This window comes from Lygodium microphyllum, chromosome 2 (assembly GCF_053477565.2).
Source record: "Lygodium microphyllum isolate KBCC chromosome 2, Lygodium_microphyllum_v1.1.10, whole genome shotgun sequence".
Lineage (NCBI taxonomy): Eukaryota > Viridiplantae > Streptophyta > Polypodiopsida > Schizaeales > Lygodiaceae > Lygodium > Lygodium microphyllum.
The window spans coordinates 12,226,521-12,247,092 of record NC_141136.1 but is presented as its reverse complement, the minus strand read 5'-3'; the positions used below and the strand labels follow the sequence as shown (position 1 = coordinate 12,247,092).

General features: G+C 40.1%; 1 protein-coding gene across 1 annotated transcript; it reads right to left on the bottom strand.

Annotated features, from left to right (window-relative positions):
* Positions 1-1,756: 1,756 nt before the first annotated feature.
* Positions 1,757-4,681, bottom strand: LOC148039485 (benzoate carboxyl methyltransferase-like). Its single transcript, XM_087665112.1, has 3 exons — positions 3,616-4,681; positions 3,169-3,459; positions 1,757-2,524 (listed from the first exon to the last, which is right to left on the bottom strand). Exons 1-3 carry the CDS (start codon positions 4,495-4,497, stop codon positions 2,159-2,161), a joined length of 1,539 nt encoding a protein of 512 aa, XP_087521238.1. The 5' UTR covers positions 4,498-4,681; the 3' UTR covers positions 1,757-2,158.
* Between the last annotated feature and the right edge of the window lie 15,891 nt (positions 4,682-20,572).

The following is a 20,572-nucleotide window of genomic DNA, read 5'->3' as shown; positions in this document are numbered from 1 at the left end:
GGAAAGCATATGTTAGAAAACTAGGATTTTTATTGGTTTCTCTCATTAAATTGGCATTCCATTTTCTCTTTTAGTAAATTGTACTTGAGCTTTTTAAGTTCTCAAATTGATATTGGGATTATGTAGTTTGAGCTAAGGTAGACCAGAGATGACTGATTACTTGGGTAACATATAGTATTGAATGCTATATTTGTTACAAAGTCTCTTGATGTTATTGATAGGATCAGTTTCATACTTGACATCCCCTCAAGCAAGAGGATGGCCATCTCTGACTTCTATGGAAACTGTGTCGGATTTCTCCACGATTGTGATAACATACTGTCTAGAAAAATTATTGTCCATGAATTATGCAAAAATTCCAAAGTCCAAAAGTGCTTTCACATCTAGTTTTCCATGTAGTGTATAAACTCTTAGCAACAACAAAAAACTTGAAGTAGCCTTGGTAGAAAAGGAGGGGCCTTCTAAGATTTTTTGTTTTTCATCTAGCCACATGGCCCCTACTATGGATAGATATCTATGTTTCTCACAAATGAGGACCCACTACAACTTCATATTAGAAGCCTCTTGTTAGGACAATGTTAAGAAATATGCATGCTCCTCCACAATAGAGATATAATCCTTGAGAGCATTGTCATTACTTTTCTTGAGCTACCAATGGAGCTTGTTAGGACAACATTGTACAATATGCCTACTCCTCCATAGTAGAAACACAATTCTTGAGAGCATCATCATTGCTTTTCTTGAGTTGACAATGGCTTAAATAAACCTGAATCAATCTACATTTACTTGATACTGGTTTCTTATCCTCCTTGGAAGGACATTGTTGTCGTGGCATCTAGACTTAATGAAGCTCCATGGCACTTCTCTTGTTCTCTCTCAAATAGTTGATTATCACATTCCATTGCTAAAGAAATAAAGTTGCTTAATGTTTGAACCTTTTTCATTGTCAATAAATATATTTTATATCATCATTTAGTTTCTGACAAAGTTGGCTAATAAAATAATCCTCATGTCGAATCAAATTACAAGTGAGTTTTTAACATTTAGATGCACAAATTGATGTTGATCTAGATCCTTGATGTAGGCTTTTTATTTTCGTATTGGTAATTCTAGATCTATTAGTGTATCCATAGGTAGCTAAGACTTCTTGAACAAGAGCTTTGAAATCATAAAGAAAAAGATATTCCTTCTCAAGTAGGGTGTGAATGAAGAGAGGGTTATACTTGAAAACACTCTGTTAATAAGCCCCTCTCGAGAAGCATCATCAACATAGTCCTCAGGCTGCACGTGGATGAGAAAATGCATCTATTCTACAAACAAACTATGAACTTTGATCTTGTTCCATCAAATTACTTTTTAGGTAGGCTAATCTTTGGCTCCAATCTATAACTAGGAGGACAACTACAAGATGTCAAAAAGCATTTTTCATGAAGACTTGCCTCTCGTAGTTTTTAGAGTTGATTTTGAAGGTCATGAATGCCTAACCTCAAAAGTTGGGATTTCTTCATTTGTAATCGGACATTACTCTCAAGAAATTCTTGACTTTGTTCTAAATTTTTTTAAAAGTTGTAATGAAACTTTCCATCATTGTATCCCTCACAACTAGGCCGTAGCATTAAGTATGTAGTCTTGCAAAATTGTTATGAGACGAACAAGGACTTGGCAAGGACAAGCATTGTCACCTCACAACTTACAAGAGAATAACTTGAAGAAGAAAAAAAAACTTATTTATTTATCCCAAAAGGATGAAGTACAGTAAGGTAATTCTTGATACAAGATTAGTACATAACATGACCTGGATACAAGACTAGATCAAATACAAGACAACAAATGGAGATACATAGATTGAATTGGAATAAGAGAGTACCTCACAAGAGCCTCCCAGCTAGCTTTGGCAAGGCTTGTAGCCCAAGTCCCCTATATATGCTAGACCTAAGGAGCATGTGAAGAAGCTTCTAATGTGATGTCATCATTGATGACATGAGCATCACTAACATAAATGATCACATAAGCAATGCTGACATAAGCATTGATCCAAAATCTTCTAGAACTTCCAAGAATCTTCTAGAACCTTCTTAGAATCTTAAATACACTCAATTCTAATCAACAGTACCAATCAACAATTATAAATGAGTTTATGTTCAAGTGTCACGGTACTCTAGCAACGTTTACATATTGCAATCAATATATCATATGTCAAACGTGTCGTACTGAGATGAGATTTTTCAATTAACATCCTTTCTAGCCTTTCAAAGAATATATTAGCTCGTTGCAGGCCAATGTGTTCTTGGACCAAGGGCTTTGCTAAACTTTTGGTAACACCTACCAAAAGCTTTGCAAAGGCTTGTGGATTTTTAAGCACGAATTGTTTTGCTTCTTCAGGTAGGGATTCTTGATCTTTTAATATCTCTAGCTTTACAAGCTCAAACTCTGGGACCTCCTTTAGTGCAAGCTCAAGTTCTTTGTGGTGGAACATATAATGTGGAATGTTGAAAGTATCCTTTTCCTCACAAGTTATCAGGCCCTGCATAGTGGTACATTGAATAAGTTACTTTATGGAATGCTAATAATGAGATATATCAAGAAACAAACTTGAAAGAATGTCACAAAAGTTGTCATCACATTAACATAAAGAGACACTAAGGAAAAAGATATTTTGATGATAGTGTACTCCAATAATTGTAATGTTCAAGACTTGATGAAATGTGTATGCAAGTGGTCATGGAATGAATTTGATATGTTCATTGATTTTATCATGGCTGTCAATAGATATCAATGTGATTTGAGCTTAGATGCATAGTCAAGGTTTTGGAAAAAAATAAGTGTGAGCATTGAAGTGAAGTGCATACCGCACGGGTTATAGCGCGCCTAACAAGTTGCTAGATAAATTTGGGTGATTTTCATAAAACGTGCTTAAACGTCTATTATTTTGTTTGTGAGATCACTGTCGGGATCATTGTCGTCATGAAGACTCAAGTGGGCTAGATAGGGGTTAGGAACCCTTGCAGCATCCGAATAGCAACACAGTTGAAGTTCCAAACAAAAATATTGATAATGAAGGCTTAACCCTTTCGGCTCAATTATAAAAGATGGACTGCAATTAACCCTATGGATCCAATTATGATGGAGCGATTAACAAGGAATCAGCAAAGGTTATCGATGACGCACCTCATCGATCATCTCATTCCATGTGGATTCGAAGTGGCCACCCCACATGAAGCTGTGATGGCTACGATAGTCGCCAACCGGAAGCTCTTGAGTACGAGTAGGTGAGAAAAGGAAGAGAACACCGTTAGAAACCATCTCTGCGGCCCTACACTTGAGAAAGCAAACCAGATCCGCCATGGATTGTCTAGCAAAAGCTTGCGCAACTTGTGGCTTCTGATCATCGCTAGCCCATATCCACACGTGACCGCCATTCCACGCAGGGGATGACTTGTCTAGCACGTCTGCTGGTACCTAAAGTTAGATGGGAGGAGACGATTAGTTACGTTCAAGTAAGGAAAGCTTAATAGTTGTAGTACATTATATGGTCCTCTGCACTAATTCTGGTGGAAGCTCGTAAGAAAATTAGATAGTAAGTCATATTAATTTATGTGTTAATTATCGCTCCACCTGAGAGAGCCAATGCAGCGAGAACGCTGAGATAACGAAGTTGAGGCTTCTTTTAGGGAAGAGGCGGGTGTAGAAGGAGCCCGGCACGCCAGCTACGTAGCACAGTTTCGAGATTAAAGGAGACGAGGCCAGAGATTGAAACAGGTGGTTAAAATCATTGGATGCAAGGTCCGAGAAGAAGTACTGGATCTCCAAATGTTCATGATCATCATCATCAATGGAATCACGACGGAGATCATCAGCATTACAGGCAGTGGCATGCTTATCACTCTCATCATCGTTATCTTCACCATTATCGCCAGGCCGTAAATCCACATTGGATAAGCCAATTTCACAACCTTGGTCGTGAAAGTATTGTTGGTCATCATCATCGTATTCTTGATCAGGCCGTAGCACTGCAGCAGGCACGCACCCATCCATTGGGTCATTATTAAGCATCTTTGGCCGAGGTATGTTGACAGTATTATCGCTTACTGGCTGCTTTTGCCGAATTAGGAAGCCCTTGGTCAGCCCATCGACCAGGAAGTTAGCATAGGCCAGGGTATTGTCCCCATGGGAGCACCCGAAGTCTGCTACGGTCACGCGACGTCGACATTCTCGATTAATTATAGCCATTCGGCCTCCATTTAATCCTGCTGCTCCTCCGCCTTCTTCTCCACTGACCCCTTGATGCTGTTCTGCTTCTGTTTCTTCGCGTTCTGCAGCTCCCCCAGCTTCGTCTTGCCAGCTAGAAGTACTGCTGTGCATGCGAATGAAGAGGTGGAGGGCTTCCGCTAGGTATGGCTTCGCATAGGCATGAAAGGCATAGTTCTGAGCTCTTGAATTTGCTGCATAACTGTCTGCGCTAGTTGATCCGTTAGCTCTTATACCCATCGACTTCATTAATAGTACTGACGGACCTAGCTGCTGCGAAGGAGTTTCCAGAGACGTACAAGCAACAGCGGTGAGATTGTGCTTAAGTTTCTTATCGCCGCGAAACCCTTACAGCTATAGAAGCTGCGATCCATTCTTAACCTCAAGCCTGCTAGTGTATAAAATAGCTTTAAGAACACTATTCATCATCATAATGACATAAGCTCGCGACCCAGCTCATCTGCACCACTTTTACGCTAAATATTGTTGTTTTACATGAAGTTTTGTATTTCACCAGCAAGTTCCCGCGAGCAACGCTTGATACCCATGATCGTCATCATTTGCAGAAGTACTGCACATTCATTCCATTGAGTATTCACAAAATATTTGGAAGCCATCTCATCGACAGATTTAAAAAGTTCGAAGAGTGATAGCTGGTTCGTAAATAGGCGCCAGTCTGCCAGGCGTCATGCCATAAGCAGCTAACCTGAAAACGATCGTTAACCCGATAATTCACTTGAATCTTGCACGATGGACCAGTCGCCGCTACTGGCTGATGCCCTATTGGCAAGAAGACAAGTCCATTCAAGTCACCAAGGAATCTCTTCTTATAGCTTTTGGTTCGACGCGTAACTGCGGTTCGGCGAGAGTTGTCCAGGAAGACTGAATCGCCCAGCCTTTCTGCTGCAGGTGGCAGGACCCCACCAGGCAAAGTCCAATGGTGCAGTAACCAGTTCAATGACACCATTTGAAGGCCAATCCAAAGTTTCAATTCGAAGGGCTATACTAAAACCTTAATTTCCATTGTGGAGACTTTAGAAGGGTAAACTACTCTTCCAATTCTAATTAGATCCTTATTTTGAAGGCTAAATTTAGACCTAGAACACGCACATGTAAAGTTTGCATCCACAAGTCTCCATAGTCAAGTTTAATAAGGTGTGGATACTTTACTTAACCACTTTTAACCTATGTGGTGAAACTTTTGGGAGTTCATGTAGTACCTCACAAAATGGAGGTACTCCGTGAAGTTATCAAAGCTCAAAAGACATGGCAGGACTATCTATTGGTTCATATTGTATTCTCTCTCTCTCTCTCTCTCTCTCTCTCTCTCCACATGTTTAATGGCACAAGTTCACTTAACTCTCTCTCTCTTCTAGATGGTTGAGTCAAGGGACTTTAGTGGTATACATGCTTATCATAGCTTAGATTTTATCAACTTGCATAGGTCGAGTCATGGCCCCAACTATTTATATACTTTATCATACAATATGTACTCACCTGAAATTACTTTCATAAGTAGAGGTAAGTAGGTAGGCCTATACATATCACCTAAAAAAGTGACCTTCTATAAGAACAACAACTCACATATGCTTATTAACTAGAGTATGCTAGTACTCTTGTCTATCACTAGCAGGAAACATGCCTATTGATGGGAAAATAGACATATTTTTTGAATTAAGAATACTACTTTTACTAGAATGTCTAAACTATGTCTAGAGACCTATGCCTATGTGAATGCTAGGTTTGCAACATAGACAAGCAAAAATACATGCTTATAGATGCATGCAAATTGCTGGTCTTTAAAAACATGAGGAAGTTTCAGCTCATGATAGTAGCTAATCTTTACTATAATAGATGGAGGCTATTTTGATGCAAATATCCAATAGCAGGGAGGTTTTTTGCCATGCCATTGGTATACATGCCAATATAGGACTGATATTTGCACCAGAGTATTCCACGGTATTTGCATTGGTATATACACTGGTGCATGTGTTGGTATATGCAATGATATACCAGTGGGATTACATGAGTGCCTATACCAATGTCGGTTTCTTTAAACCTAAAGGAAACTTTCCTTTGAATCTCTACTCATATGTACATCTGCATTATCCTATAGTATCCAAGTGTGTAAACATCAAAGGTAAGTGTTGTTATTCCCTCCATTTTTATGCATCTTTAGTTCTTTTTCTTACATCTCTCTTTCACAACATACATAAAAGAAAATGGTTGCAAGGTTTTTAATGTAATTTTCTTCATCTTGTTTTTACTTGTGGATAAAAGAGGTTGTGTACAAGAGATGGAGAGTGAGAGAAAATAGTAAAGGAAGCAAAAGAGAGACAATGAGATAATGTAGGGTGTGGAATTACATTTTTAGCTCCTTTTATTCCATATCATCATGGAAGTAGTATAAAAGAGAAAAAGAGAGGGAAAGAGGAAAGAGTGAGGGGAAGGTTATAGATATAACTTGGAAGTGTAGCTTGTGTAGATATGTTGTGTGTTGTTTTGTTCTCTCCTTAAAATTTTTGGCTATCTAACAAAGATGAAGGAAGCAAGAGAGTGAGGGAGAGAGTGAAATTGGATTTTGTATGTTAAGCGAGTGGTTAAACTCGTAAAATCGAATCTTTTTATTTGAAATCATGAAGAATGGAGAGAGAGAGGGGGGGGGGATGAAATACCCTTTCTCATTAGAAAATTAGGTAATGTATTTTCTTACTCAAATTCCCCTCTCCAATATATAGGCAATGAAGATACAATGGAGAATGGAAATTTGATACATTAACAAAGATGTATCAATTTCCTATGTGTGTCATAGTATTCCCTATTTGAGTGAGATTCCATGCACATGCAAGATATCCAACTTCACACTATTATTCAAGATTACATCAAGTATTTTTTTCTTTTTTAAAAACCATATGAAATAAAATATTTATTTAAGGTTTGATTAAATAATTGAGGTTCTATTATTATTTACAAGTATGGAAGATTAAATATACAAATTAGAAATTTCTTTATATGAAAAGAATATTTAAAAATTATTTATACAATAAAGATGAAGAGTAAAGAGATTAAAGATTACAAGAAAGTAGTAGATCAGACTTAGTAGGGCAACCTTCTCAATATTGCATAAGGATTAGGTGTAGATAAGCTTCTCAGGGCTACAAAAATTGAGCCAAAGTGGCATAGAGTTCTAGGCAAGACTAAGTGGGATAAAGCTTGCTTAGTAGTAGGCAAGCTTAAGGGTGGGATAAATATTTGTGAATTGTTTAGGTAGATCCTAAATTTTCTTTTATTGTTTAGCATCAGACTCCTTAGATGTCTTCCTGTTGGGGTAAAAGGCCCTTGGGCTTGCCCATGTACAGTGACAGCCCATATTCTTTATTCATATATATATATGAAAGTGCAATAAGGCTGTCATAACATTGTTGACATCACCTACATTGTGTGTGCTCTTCTCTCTCGTGTCTCTTGCATCCCTTTCAACTAGTATCAGAGCATGTCCTTCATGAATGCTTCGTGGCCTTCCCCGGCATCTACACGAGGTATGAGAGCTTGCTTCTCACTCAGTTCTCAGCGAATCTTTGACATGAACAGCAAGGTTTCATGAAGAGGCAACCATAGCCTCCATAATTGAAGCTTGTTCTCTTCATCTCTTGCTTGGACTTGTCCTAGGCTTGTGTAGGCCTATTGTAGACCTTGATTGGGCTCTTTCTTATCCCCCACCCACCCTAATTTGGCCCCTCAAGTATAGCAGCATGCTCATGTTTTATTTGCGCCTGTTTGCAAAAATAGCTCAAAAATCACTCTTTTTGTCATATCTCGGGCATTCGGCACCCGATTCAAGCAAGATAAGAGTCTAAGTTGGGGTTTTGGCACGCTCCAGACATGATGGTGATGTTAGATTTGCTAAATTTTGATGACAGAATATTTTGCAATAGATTTCAGGTCCGAGACAGCATGTATTTGTATGCAAATGACTTATGTGATGCTTCTACTGATGTCTATTGATATCGGATCACTTGTGGATGTTATGCCTCTTATGTGAGATGCATTTGGAGCTGATTTATCTTAGCCATTGATTGTTTTGAATAGTCCCAGATCTTTCCAAAACAAGGCAGACACCTGTTACTTCAAATTTATGCTTACAGGTCTCTTGGCATTTGATGCTTGATTATGCGTGGTTGGTGCCTATACATACGGGAATGTATGCCTATGTGGATGCTTTTACATAGATATTTGGGCTTTTATTGGAGCTTGATTCTTGCAGGTTTATTTTCCAGTTGCTGTTCTTGGCTGGACATGTATGTCATACATGGTATGAGACACTGCAAAGTTATGTATACTCCTATGTTTCGGGGATGCTTATGCATTTATGGCTCCGAGGCATGCTCATGCTGTTATGGCTGTGAGCTACAATGGTTGGATATGTCATGATTTTTTCTGCTAGGCTTGTTCGTGTGGGAGCTTTTGCATCCATGGTTGATGCCTTTGTGTTCTCCTCTTCTGGTTTGGATGAGTCCCCTTTGCAGTATGCTATGATGACTTCTAGCTCTTCTAGTCATGCAGACAGTCCTCTTGATGAGCATGTTCTCTCTGATGAGAGTTACCCTGATTCTTTGAGCTCCTTGGATGTATTGGATAGTCCTACTCATGTTATTATAGAGCACTTGTCCTCTTCTACAGGTTTTACAGGTTCTGTTTGCTTTCATTGTGGAAAGGTAGGGCATGTGAAGCATAAATGCTTCAAGTGGATTAGAGAGCAAAAAAGATTACGTCTCACTAGACATGAGAGCAGAGTCAGTGATATAGTAGGTGAGACCACTGTTGATAGTGGTATGGTGCATGTAGTTACACATGATGATGTAGCTAAGCCTAGACTCCTGGCATTTTGTTACCCTGCAGATTACTTGCTCAGTGATACGGCCTATACCTTTGATTGGCTTTTAGACAGTATGACATCTTGTCATGTTACTCCACATAGAGCTTGGTTCTCTTCTTACAGGGAGGTTGAGAGATGTATTACTTTGGGCCTTGAGCAGGATTGTCATGTTATTGGTACAGGGGATATACACTTGGCTTTGTCAAATGGGTCTTCTCTTATGCTCCATGATGTCTTGCATATACCTACGCTCAGTAAGAGCCTGAGTCAGTTGCATGTTGTAAGATATTATGTCTCTCTTGGGGATACTTCATGGAAAATTCGTTGTGCTTGCTTGGTATTGGCCAGAGGTGCTAGATATGGCAGTGATTATGTAGTGCATGTCTCTCATGTGAGAGATTCTATGGTTGCAGTTACGCAAATACCACATGTATTATTATGGCATTGTCACCTAGACCACGTACGACACACTGATATGGATGCTTTATGTGATATGGGCTTATTTCCTGCTCTTCCCCATGCTACTTGCCCTCATTGTACTCATGGTCCGTGCAGAGCCTCTTTGGCTTATGGTGATCATGTGAAGCATGCTCCTCTAGATCTAGTCCATGTTGCAGTATATGGACCTATGCCTTCCCAGTCACTTGGTGGAGCGTCATATTTTGTGACCTTCATGGATCATGCTACCCACCGTGTTTGGGCTTACCCTTTGGTATGGATTGAGGATGTTGTTACTATGCTTGATAGGTTTATGGACTCTGCTGGTAGCAGGCCTAGATGCTTGCAGATGGATTATGAGAGTCATGCTATCTCTCCTAGCTTACGGATCTATTGTCAGCAATATGGCATTGATTTCTTATGCCCATGGTATTATGGGATTGCTCATGGCATGTGCCTGAATTTACATGCAAATGTTGCTTCTATGCTTACCACAGCTAGGTTATCTTATGGCTTTTTGGCTGAGGCCCTTATGACGACAGTCTAATTGGATAATCAGACGTCGTGTTTCTCTTTGGATGTTATTACTCCACATGAGGCATGGAGTGGCATGAGACCCTCCTATGATCACTTGAGGATGTTTGGCTGCCAGGCATCTGTCAGTATGCCACATGAGCCTATGTCACGCAGATGCATACTCCTTGGTTATGGAGATGCATACTCCTTATGTTGCTTGCTTCATGGGAAGCAGTCATGGATTGGTCTATTTTCTAGAGCTATGGGATCGCTTATCTCTTGGATGTCATGGACTCAGGGATGCTTGACTCTTCTTGCGAGGAGGTTCCCACCACTTATTGCACAGCTCACTTTCCGATTGGGCATTGGGTGAGATGTCAAGATTCCTCAACTTGTCTATTTTCTTTTGTTTTGTTTTTTCACTCCCTGGCCCATTGGCCTTTTAGTGGGAGGTTGTTGGGGTAAAGGGCCCTTGGGCCTACCTGTGTATAGTGACTGTCCATATTCTTTATTCATATATATATGAAAGTGCAATAAGGTTGTTATAACATTGTTGACATTATCTACATTATGTGTGCTCTTCTCTCACACATCTCCAGCATCCCTTTGATTTCCTTGCCTCCTCCTTCAGTCATTTGTGCCTCAAGTGGACTAGGAAGTCTCCTTTGGCGTGTCAGGTCCTAGGGGGTTTCAAAATTTTGGGATCACAATCAAATCTTATTTCAGAATCGAAGTTGAAATTGCAACCTTCACTAGAAGGAGTCTCGCCAGGTGGTCAGAGCTCAGATGTTGATCCTACATCATATAAAGTTGTGACATCATGCTGGGTTAGCCGTGCATGCTCGTAATCCACTACATTTACATATTCCAGTCACAATCCACCCTCATTACCCCTTTCTCTATCCTAACAGCATTAGTACCTTTGGGTTTAGAGTCCATGATTATATGCTCAATGGTCCGCTCATTAGTGTCATAGTCATGGTTTCTACTTCTTCCTCACTCTCCTTATTTCTAGAGTGACAATCCACATACGCATCATTGGAATTCTCCCGCTTCAAAGGCTCATCGTCTTGTGATTCATTGTCCTGTATATTTTTATTTTCTCTCACTATAGGCCAATTGTATTGTAGGTTCAAATCATGCATTTTGGTTTGTTTCCATCTTGTTTCTTCTAGTAAATCCTTGAGAGGTTTTAGGTTAGCTATAAGCTTGTAGGTCAACTCTTTCATTAGATACTCAAGGATTTTGTGGAGCTCTAGGTTGTTTGATGGAATATGATAAGTCATGGATGATGGTTTCACATTTGAGCTTCATGCCAACATGCATAGAGGTACCGTAGGCAAGGTCTCATCCTTTGGTACATGAGATTTAACTTGGGCAATGAAGGTGCTTTCTTTTTCCACGTCGCTTTTGTAGTCATCCTCATCATTAAGGAATGGAAAGTCAATGGTTGCAAGCATGTGCATCCAATCCCACTCATCCTCCGAACAGGGTATATACTTGGTTAGTGGATCATAGTTGGGGCTACTTTGTAATCCTCCTTTGAGCATGGCTAAGATGGCATCAAGGTCAATGGGTGAGGTCTTTTAGGTATCCATCTCCACTCGCACTACTTCCTTCCTATTTCCGAAGAATATTAGTCAGTTACCCCAGTTCTCTATTACACGAACATTTCTCATCCAAGGTCTTCCAGCAAGATGTTATAGTCCATGCCTATCATCAAAATAAAATTCATGAGAAAATTACACTCCGTCTATCTCCATTGGCCAATCTTTAAGAACTCCAAATGGGAAAACTTTTGTATCATTAGCTAGGGTCACATTGAATTTGGCAATTTCCACCAACGGACTTTTCCAAGTCTGTAGTACAATGTGGCTAAGGACGGTCACTCATGCTCCTATGTTTTCTATGCATTTTAGTGTTGTATCCCCCAATGCCATCATGGGTAGGTTGGGATGCATCTCGGTTTCTTCCCAAAAGGCATTTAGTTGTAGTGATCCGGCCACTAGAGATTGCCACACTAGGTGGTATAGTTTTCTCTTGTCTCACCTACGCCTTAAAGGTATTGCACAACCCGCAATTTTGCCTCATTATTTGCTCCACAAGCAATGACACTTGCATTGACACAAGGGCTAATAGTAGTCTTGCATCAATCTCATTGGTTGTTCGCCATCTAGGAGGTTGAGTTCCCATCCCTAGGTTGAGTTGCTGCAAGGTGGTTTCCTCTAGTTGAGGGTGAGTTTCTTTCCCATGGCTAGTCACATCTCTCAAGTAGGTTGTCCAAGAGTATAGCTCTATGGCAGATATCTTGTGGTCCTCATTATCTGTTAAGGATTCTCCCATGTGTGTTTGAGCCTCTTCTACCCATCCTCTCACTTACTCTATAATTTCCGGCTGATGCCTAGGGTGGGGTACTCTCCTACTTTAGCACTCCCCTTCTTCTTAGCCTTTAGTGTAGATGTCTTGGGTTTTGCATCAAGCACTTGCCTTCCTGATATCAATTTTGTTACACTTTTACTTTTTAAATTGATTTTTCCTTCCACTCTCTTCTTCTTCTTCTTCTTGATGGAAGTTACATACTCTTAGAACTTCTGCAAGTGTGAGATGGTTACACAGAGATTGAAGCAAAGATAGTGGAGAGGAAAGAGATAATCTTGCTTTGCATTAATCATAGGAATGATTTACAATAAGGTTTCCAACATATATATGTGGCCTTTGAATTTAAACTTGGAATGGACCTCTTATCTCAAGGTGTCCATAGCCCATAATCTCTTGATGCTTGCTCTTTGAGCCCATTGTCCTCTCTAATTGTCCAAACTCACTCATTTGTGTACCATTAAATGCACATTGATTATAATTTGCACCGAGTGAGCTTGGTGCTTGAAAATAATTTTACAAAATTTATTTAGGCCTCTTTTTTAATTCCAAAATTTTTTAGAGAGCTTGACGCTTTTATGTTATTATTTGTATTTTCAACTTGATGAGCACTCTTCTTCTAAGATTTGAATTTTCACCACAACTGGATGCAATGATTATAATTTTAGGCCATCACTCTTGAATGCTACTCAACTTTTGTGCCTCTTTCTTTTTTAATATTTGGCATCCCTTGGTGTACTCTAGTAGCTTTTTTTTTTGCTTCTTGTGGCTTCTTTGCAAAAATCTTAACTCCAATAAGCTTCCCCTAAGTCCATTTTGACGTAAGTGCACATGAGTGTGGTTTTTCACTTTATCCCCTCAACCTCCATAGCCAATTATAGATCTGCAGACCTTGGAGGAATTGGTGAGGAAAAAAGAGAGCATTTTAGCCATAATTTCTTTTGAATAACTCCTTTCCAACGCAAGTTGTAGCTTCCTAGCACTTAAAGACCCAACGATCATCACCATATAGCCTAGCATTGTCATTGTTCAAGAATCGATGCAATTTTAGACAGTCACATGTTTTGTAAGCTGGCACAACCTATAGAGGATGCAACATTGGCATCTCCCATAGGGCTTTGGTAACTCCCAAAATGGGCTTTCTAACCATAAAAGGCTTTGGTATAATTCTCTTTTTTGCTAGTCACAAAGTAAAACCCTAACTATGGGCCTCCATAGTCATGAAAGCTTCATTTTAAGCTTTAGGTTTTCTTAAACTCACTCTTTATTTCAACTCTAACATTGATTCTAATCACTATCAAACAATCTTATGATCCCATTGCAAGTCTGAAGACTCATTCTTGAAGGTCACTCCTCTTAACCAATGGGGAGCACATATGATTTACTTAGGCTTTAATCACCTTTCTTCAACAAGTATCTGATAAACTTGGTTGAGTGGTGCTTGTGAGCATAAGAGTGTGTTTACACATTGAGCCACTATTGGTTGCTATTCAAATCACTACTTTTTAACACTTGGAAAAAGTTCTTAAAGTAGAACAAGTGGACAAGCATTTGTTTCAAATGTATGGTCAACATCCAGACCTATATCTCATTATGTTTTTCCTATACCATTCTAAAAGCTATGAAAAGTATAAGCATAGGGTAATCCAAAGTATCATTTGCATGCTAGTTTTTTAGAAATCTAAAGGTTTCTAAGCCTTTAAGCACATTTACTAAGTGCCTGACTAAAGCATTACCTTTCTTATGTAAGGCTATAAATACATAGATGAGTTCATCTCTTAGATCACTTTTAGCCTAATACCTATTGGTTTAAACATCATTTCATTTACTTTCGTACTTATTGCACACCTTGAAAAGGATTAGACATTACTTTTGCTTGGTGCAATTCAAATCTACAAATTTGATGGGAGAGACTTTTACTGATGGTAGGCGTTAGTGAAATATAAAATGATAGAGAGCGGTTTCTGGCCCTTCATTAAAGGGACTAAGCCCATTGACCCATCACACCCTATAGATGTAGAAGATGATGAAAGATCCCAAGCCATAATAATGTTGCACTTGGATGAATCCTTAATCCAGTGCATTGATCAACCAACTACAAAGGAGTGGGATAAACTTGAGAAATTGAATGGTGAAAGAGTAAGAACTCCAAAATCTTCTTCAAAATAGAGTTTTGCAACTTGGAATACAAGAAGGGAGAAGACTTGGAAAATTCCATTTCCTACATGAAGGGAGTGATGGCCCAATTAGCTTCAGTCCAAGCTCTAGTTGAAGAAGATGCCATTGCAATACTTTTAAAAGCTCTAAAGAAAGTCTTCCCAACTCTTGTAACTACTCTAAAAAATGTACCGAATTGTACACTTGAAGGTGTCATTCAATCTTGTTTGGGGGTGAGGAGAAAAGAAATCAACAAAAAGCCAATATCAGCTTAGCATCCACCTCAACAACCCGTGATTAACTCTTAGTTCATACTATTTCTACTAAATGTTCCTTTTGCTAATTGGATTGCTTAGGGCCATCAACAAGGCCAATATTGGTAGTCACTTATACTCAATAAGATTATCTAACTTCTAGCATGGTTAGAGTGGTCAAAGACATGGTTAGAGTGGTTGATGTAATATACCGAACACTACCAACCACGTGTGAACCCCCCTTTTATAAGTAGTGGGGATAACAATATTGCAATTTTTATAATTTACTAAGATATGGCAAAAAAAATTTATTATACCCCCCCAACCGACTATCGTGCTGGAGGGGGAGGGGAATAGAATGCATGAAAAAGCTCCTTGGTGGAGCTCGCTGGCGTCAAGTTGCCATGGCACGGCCACGCAGGGGAGGGAGGATCCCCCTCCCCTTACCTACATAAATGGGGGGGGGGGGGGGGGGGGGGAATGCAAGCAAAAAAAAAGAGGAGGGAGGCGCTGCCATTATCAGTGTTGCCGCCTGTTGTTGCAAGAGGGGAGAGGCTAAGAAGGAGTGGAGGCACCGAGTGTCACCAGGCCATCGTCGACCTCTGCCATCGCAGTCTGTGCCCCACCTCGTCAGCACGTCGTCGAATCGTGTGTTTTTTCCCTCCCTGCCCACGTGTAGAAGCTTCTAAAGGGCTTCATAAGCCCCCTTTCACCCCCCCAAGGTCCTTCTTATTCCCGTGTTTTTAAAACCCCCCTAAGGACCCCTGAGACCCCCTTTCCCATAGCCTTTAAGGCTACCCCTTTTCCCCCCTTGAAACTTTCCCTTAGGCCCCTTTCCTTCCTTCCAAAAGGTATAGCCTTTAAAGGCTACTTTTCCCCCCTTATAAAAATTTCTCTCTAAGGCTCCCTTAGGGCCTTTTCCCCATAAAAGGGTTTTAACCTAAAGGTTTTTTTTTCCCCCCGTGTCCTTAAAATCCCTCTAAGGGCTCCCTAAGCCCCTTTTTCTTTCCCCTCCTCGAATTTCCCCCCTCCCCCCCCCCCCTCTGGCCCTTTTCCCACCCCCTCAAAAGCTTTTATCTTATAGTTTTTTTTCGTAAATTCCCCTTAAGGGCCCCCATTAGGCCCTTTTTCCCATGTAAAAATGAGTCCTACTCGCGGAGGGTTTTCATAATACCCCCTTTCCGGGTTTTAGACCCCTTTCTGTGGTTCTTCCCTCCTCCACACACCCATCCCTTCAAAGAGTCTTTACGAAGGGAAGCAAAAGAAACTTGTAAAGGATGGTGGAACTTAAGAAGGAAATTCGCAAAGAAGCATCTGCAACGGAAAGACTACACTCGCAATGCCTCCTAAGAAAGCCCAAGGCATAGTCGCAGGAGGGTCATCTCCCAGCATCCACATGGACATCTCACCCCAAGCCCAGGTTTTCCTTCCTAATTTTTATTTGGTATTGTTATAACTCAATCGTGCAAAGGATAATTGTTGGAAATAGGATGCATTTTGTTGTCTTAAATAAATTAGCTCACGACAGAGGAATTTAGTCATTGATATTTTCAATAGAACATGCAAATTAAAGGGAGCATAAATGCATTTCTAGTAAATAGCTTTATGTAGTGCAATGAATTAAAATTAGATTAATATCCATTGTTATAGAACGGAATTAAAATAGTATACCTCGTTTAAACATGGAAGTATAAACTGCATATCCATATCCTCTTCGCAATGAATCATCATGGAAAGTGCTAGGAACCCTTAGGAAAGTGCAAGGCATGAAATGATTCTTATGATGCATAACTCTAGGCAATTACCGTTGTCTACTGCATAAGTTATAACGTAAAAAGTTGCTGTTTAGCTTGAATTTTGTTCTCAAGTTATAGGAAGATTAGTGGAATTAACCTAACCTATGCTTGCTGACCTTAATCGATAAGTTAAGGTTGTAAAAACAGTTACGCATAAACATCGAGCCATAAGTTTATGAAATGTTAACGTAACTATATTCAAGAGTTAAAACAAATTGGCACAAACCTAAACACCTAAACGTTGGAGTACTTGTTTAGAAATAGTTAAATTCCAAGAGATTCACTAGGAATTAATACGTGACCTAATCACACATATTACTAAAATTGAAACTCCTATACCCAAAATACATGCCCACATTCACCGAAATGTAGGGACAGTGAAACATATTTGGAAAGTGAACTAGGGTTTGTCCCTCAGAATCTTACAATATGGATCTTGGAACCCTAGGACTAACGACATCAGCCTAATGTAATCAGGAACAGATTGTTTTGTGACTCCGTTCAATGAGTAGAATAAGTCTCATAGTTCGATGGGACACTTGCGTAGCAAGTGCGGAGTCATATGATCTTGTGATTGGATCACAAGGGAATGGCCAAATTCTCACAATGAGGTTGGCAGGTCCTTACGCAAGTTATCTTGCAAGAGGATGAATAATCATCCTAATTTAGTATCTTTCTTGAGTAAAGATAATTGCTTGGAGCAAAGAACAAACCAATAAATTGGCATAACATATGAACTTAAGGTATTGACCAAGTCGGGTTAGTAGGGTACGCCCTAATCCAGGATATAGGGATCTTGCCAAGTTGCAAGTCATCCAAGATCGAGTGCTGGACGCATTCAAAAGGAAGGATTCATTCCTTAGCAATTTGCGAACAAAAAGGACCAATGAAAATGTTTGTGCTTGCTACAGATTTTAGAGCACTGTTTGGTTTTGTTTGATCAATGAATTAAAAGATAAATGGATATCTAATACTTCAGGTTGAAGGCCTGAAGGGAGAGGCAGCTTCAGTTACCCCCGACTGTCTGCCTGACCCTAACCAAGGGGGTTGTTAACCGCACCGGGAAAGTGGACCGAACCCGTCATGAGAGGTCTCTCCGTTAAGCGCTACTTGGAGCAGGAGGACGCTTGGGTGCCAGGGGGGCTCTAGCCGTAAATCCCTCGACTTTCGAGCCCTGCACAAGAGGCTAATGTGACTCGGGATTGGATCTCGAGGCCCGCATACTAGTCTACGGGCGGAAACTTGGATTGGTAATCCTTGTGGATTTCTTCGAGCGGATTGTGTATAGGCCTACGGGCTGGACTTTTGTATTTCAAAGATAAATACGATAACCCGTTAATAAGGAACTTGTTTGACATTGTTTTTCTATGTCAATGATATGATTATGTGAAAGAACTAGTGCCTAACGGGCTAATTAAAGAAGCTGATTATTACATGTCCAACTAAATGTGCTAGGTAATTAAATAACTAAAACAACTCGAGGAAAGTGCGGTGGATGTGACCAGAGGTCCGTCCTACGGATGGGTGGTCCCGGTTAGCCGGGAACTTTTCTCAAAATCACGATGGACCGCAAGAAGATCGTCAAAGAACACGAATAATAAGAGCATTGACCTAGAGTTATGATTGATCCCGATTTATGCTGTTTTAGGGGAACGGAATGGGACTATGCCTTATGGTAGAGAGGTTGAGCTTTTCATCCCTCTCGTTTCCCATTCTCCTTGAACCAAGTGCAGCATGAATCCACTTCAGACCTGGCGTTTCTGCATAAAGTAGTTATCTCAGGTTCGGCGCTAGTTGCTGTCAGGAAATGAGCAATAGGGAAAACCCTAATTCAGGTCGGTCCTAAGTGGAAACGGTCGGAATACTTCCGCTACGTCGCAGACACGGAAAGTCCTAGATCGCAAACCCGTAACATTCCATGGGAGTGTTGGGCAAAGCTTTCTAGACATCCTTTCCGATGGATTGCTAAGACGTGTCCTGAAGATACAAATGGACACGCTACAGTTGGTATCAGAGCCAACCAACAACGAAATTGTTTGTATGAAACCTTAATAAGATGAAGTAAAGCAAATGTTGCTGTTCCAAACATTTCCTTACTTCCAATGCTGCCTTGTAGAATTACGAAGCGTGGAACAAGTTCTTAGTATTTCGAATCATGTTTATGACTGCAATGCATTCTCTGCATTATCGACAAAGGGTTGAGATGATGAACATCCTAGAGCGAATCTACAATCCATCGCCTTTGTACATGAAATGAAGATGGGTGGGTGCATCAGGAATCTACTATATAGCTGCCCACCGGTTTACTTACCTACAGACCAACCTAGAGAGGATCAAGTGGTTGGAAGACCTGAAAGTTGTGAAGCTGTTCATTTTTGTGGAAGTTCACGTAAACTCAACTTTACATATTCGAGGTCGAAGGGTTGAGATGAACTCATATGTATATGAGGAAGTAACCCATGTGATCCCCGCCAACAAGATTAAAGTGTTGGGGCACCATGAGAACAATGGATTCCAAAGGAAAGGATACCCTGAACTTCCAATGACTTACCAATTCCTGAAGATCCATGACCCAAAACCATACTATATACAGTTCCTGTAGATAAATGTAATACGACGTTGTTATCCCCAAACTAAATGTAACAGTTGGCTTATCATCGCAAGAAATGTTGTATTCCGAAAGGGCTACGCCCATACAAATACAAATAAAACTTTTTTTTTATCAATGTCTGATTGTGCATGAGAATTGATAAAAAGTTAAGTAGCTACATTGCTTGCGTGATAGCAAAAATGGAGATGCAATATAAATCAATAAAGACTATCGTGTAATAACATTAAGAAACCTTTATCCAGGCACAACCCCAGGTAGTGCAGATTCCTAGTTCGCCTCCTACATCAAGCACTGATGTAATCCAGGAGAAGAAGTTTCTTCTCAAGCAAATTAAGCCGCCTGAATTTGACGAGACTCGGAATGGATTGGCTTAAGCCTAATGATGCCCACATTCATTGTGGAAAAGGCTAAGTTTCCTTTCGGAACTCTGAAAGGGAATTAGTCACAACTCAAGGTGAGGCTGGAGTGCCAAAAATTCAATTGGCCAAAGCATCTCGGATCATAAAAGGAGTCAGAAAAGGATTACTTGTCTACTTGATTACGCTCAACAAGTTAGATCAGAAGCAAGAGTCTAGTGAAGGACCTTCTTGGCTAAAGGAATATGCGGACGTATTTCTTGAAGAGTTGACAGAACTCCCGCCTCAAAGAGAAGTGGATCATGAGATTAAGCTAGTACCAGGAGCTGCGCCAATTGCAAAAAGACCTTATAGAATGTCCATACCAGAAGAAATTGAGCTAAAGGAACAACTCAAGCAACTGCTAGATTAGGGCTACATCCGGCCTAGCAGCTCACCATGGGGAGCTCCAGTACTATTCCAGAAAAAGAAAGATAGAACACTTCGACTATGTATTGATTATCGAGGATTGAATCAATCAACGGTCAAGAACAAGTACCCTATTCCTAGAATAGATGAGCTTCTTGATCATCTTCAGGGTTTTAAGATCTTCTCCAAGATTGACCTCAGGTCAGGTTACTATCAGATAAGGATCAAGGAAGAAGATATCCCCAAGATGGCCTTCAATACAAGATATGGGCACTTTGAGTTCCTAGTTATGTCATTCGTACTTATGAATGCACTTGCCACCTTCAACAAGTTAATGCAGGATATCTTTAGGCCATATCTTGATGACTTTTGCAAGTTTTCTTTGATGACACTTTAGTCTATTCCAAACAGGAAGAAGATCATGAATCCCAACTTCGGATTGTCCTTGAGACAATGAGGGTGCATAAGCTGTATGCTAAGATGAAGAAGTGTGCATTCTTCAAGTGTCAAATTGAATATCTGGGATTCATAGTATT